Consider the following 2,500-nt stretch of genomic DNA (forward strand, 5'->3'; position numbering starts at 1 on the left):
TGTGGCCAGTTTAGGCCCGGTTTGGGCGTCAAAGGGTTAAATTGTATTATTAGGGCTTACCTAACCCCCAATCTGCACCCTCTAGAAAAGAGTTCTGTGATATGGAAGGCTTATAGAAAGCTTATGCACGTGATTTCTTGGAAGTTGTGTCGGAGTTCCTAAGCAAAGAAATGGCATCCATGTTTGTATTCCAAACTTATCTTCCAGAAGCAAAAAACTGAGCTCTTATCTTAGATGAATGTAAATATTTTCCTTTGTTTGGGTCAAAAGCCAAAGCTTCTAATCACATGAGTTATCAGGCACTGTTTGAGATTCTTTCTGTTGGATGGGATGGGGATACCGGTATGTAAAATTCTCTCTCTGGCTCTTTTTTTTTTTTCTTAAATATCGTGGCTGCTTAATGAAAGCAGGCTGTGAACAACAGTTGTTTCAAGCTTCCAGTATCAAGTACATATATTAACAATGGTCGTCACACTGATCACACGAGTGGAAAGTGTGTTAAGTTAACCAAACATGCAGCCAATACATTTTTGTCCCACAATACATGTATGTACTGTAGCTAGTGAGAGTCAAGGGTCCAGCCCTTTGATGACTCACGAGAATTGCAACATTGTATGGTCGTTAAAGAATGTAGCTTCTTAGTAGCTCAGTTACGGGACACTCCTTTGCCTTTAGCCCCCAAGTTGTTCTCTGTCTACAAGTAAAATCATGATTATGGTGTTCGACAGTAAATTCTATAAGTTGAACACTTAAGCAAAGGGCAAAAGAAGACTGTAGTTTGAAGAAGACATAGCTGTTGTTAGCGCTTTCACCAGCAAGGTTGGACAGAGAAAAATCGGAGTGTACCATGTAGGAGGCAAAGGGTTATGGTGAATTTAAGTTGATATTTTATAGATATTAACATGTATTTTGTGCAAGATCAGTTTTGAACTGATTTGGTCATGATTCAAACTTTATTTTTCTCAGCAACATTGAGCTGAAATCCCCATTCCCAATGGAGGAAGGCAAGCGCGAGCTGCATTTCACCTACCTTGATACAGTTGGCCGTCCTGTTATTGTTGCCCAAAAGACTAACTTGGTGGAGCAGCATATTCAGGACTTTGAGGTGAGCCTTCAACTTAGAGGGGACAAAACACGTTATTTTGTTTTTTGGCGGTAATTTTAATCTGGTAGTTATCAATCTTAGTGTTGTTGTTTGTTTGTTTGTTTTTTTTGTTTTTTAATGAAAGGGCAGAGGGTGTAAAGGAAAGATTGTAGTCACTGGTCACTGAATGAAGAGCCAACAAACTCAACCTGCTTCAACCTCGTTCTCAGGGTCTCTCTTCTCTGCCTCCATTGTTAAAACGACAATGGAGGCAGAGAAGAGAGACCCTGGGAACGAGGTTGAACCTGCTTATGAGAATGAGCCAGGAATCAAACTCAGGATAGGTGGTTTCAACCAATCTTTTGAGACTGAGGTGTCAATGGTGTAATGTACAAATACATGTACTGGTGGACGAACAAAAGAAGCTAATGAGATATCTTTTGTTTTAGTCTACCAACATGGTGGTGATGATGTAACACTAAAACCATTTTATACAGTGTTGGAAACTGAGTGCTCTCACCACTGCCACAACTCTTCTGTTTTTTTTTTAGGAGGCAGTGTGGCCCAGTGGTTAGGGCGCTTGCTTTGGGATCCGGAGATCCCGGGTTCAATACCCGCTCTGACCACTCGCTGAATTTGTTCCTGGTAGTCCCTGGTTCAACTTCCCAGCTGCACTTGTAAATAGCCAACTGGTTTGCCTCTGGCCAGTTGGGATTCTTAACAGTTGTTGTTGTTGTTGTTGTGTTCTGTTGTTTCGTTGTTTCATTGGCCCTAAAAAGCCCCTATGGGGAGCGGTTAATTAAGTATGTAATGTAATGTAATTTTTTCCCTCTGATCTATCATTAATTAATTTTGAGGGTAAGAGGATGAGAACACAGTATCTTTATTTTGAACATCTCCTCACCATTACTACTTTTTTTTGGTGCAGTTTAGCTTGCAATTTTGGGCGCCTTTAGTTTTTTTGCAAATTTACCCGAAATCTACACAAAGAGAAAAGTAATTTTTTTTTTTTTTTGCGAAAACCCTCCAATGATACCAGAAGTCAGACAATATTATTAATAACCCAAGTAACCCAAAGAACCTTGAAATTCTCAGAGATTGCAACTGTCAAATTGCTATCACAAGTGGCAGTGATTTTTTAACTATGTACACTCCCTGTTTATATAATGCTTAGTATAATTATAGCATGATACACATGTATGTTAGTAATAGAAAGTTTCCTTCTTTCAATCTTTATATAATTGATTCTTTTAAGGGACTTTGTTTAATCGGCGATGTAATTTGTATTAACGACTGCATCGCTAAGTGGAGGTTAGGTGCCTAAGACATCCTGGAGCTTCCACTATTGGCAGCCAGCTCCAAGATGGAGACTGCACTCATGACTACCTGACAACCCAGCCATGAGCTCCCACGCAC

At 39.9% G+C, this 2,500-nt stretch overlaps 1 protein-coding gene across 1 annotated transcript in view; it reads left to right on the forward strand.

Annotated features, from left to right (window-relative positions):
* LOC138000496 (dolichyl-diphosphooligosaccharide--protein glycosyltransferase subunit 1-like) overlaps window positions 1-2,500 on the forward strand; it is a 17,135-nt gene that overhangs the window by 8,849 nt on the left and 5,786 nt on the right. Inside the window, exon 7 of the mRNA XM_068846959.1 lies at window positions 967-1,105. Coding sequence (XP_068703060.1) covers window positions 967-1,105 — 139 coding nt within the window. The remainder of the gene's footprint in view (window positions 1-966; window positions 1,106-2,500) is intronic.

The sequence above is a fragment of the Montipora foliosa genome, chromosome 4 (assembly GCF_036669935.1).
Source record: "Montipora foliosa isolate CH-2021 chromosome 4, ASM3666993v2, whole genome shotgun sequence".
Classification (NCBI taxonomy): domain Eukaryota; kingdom Metazoa; phylum Cnidaria; class Anthozoa; order Scleractinia; family Acroporidae; genus Montipora; species Montipora foliosa.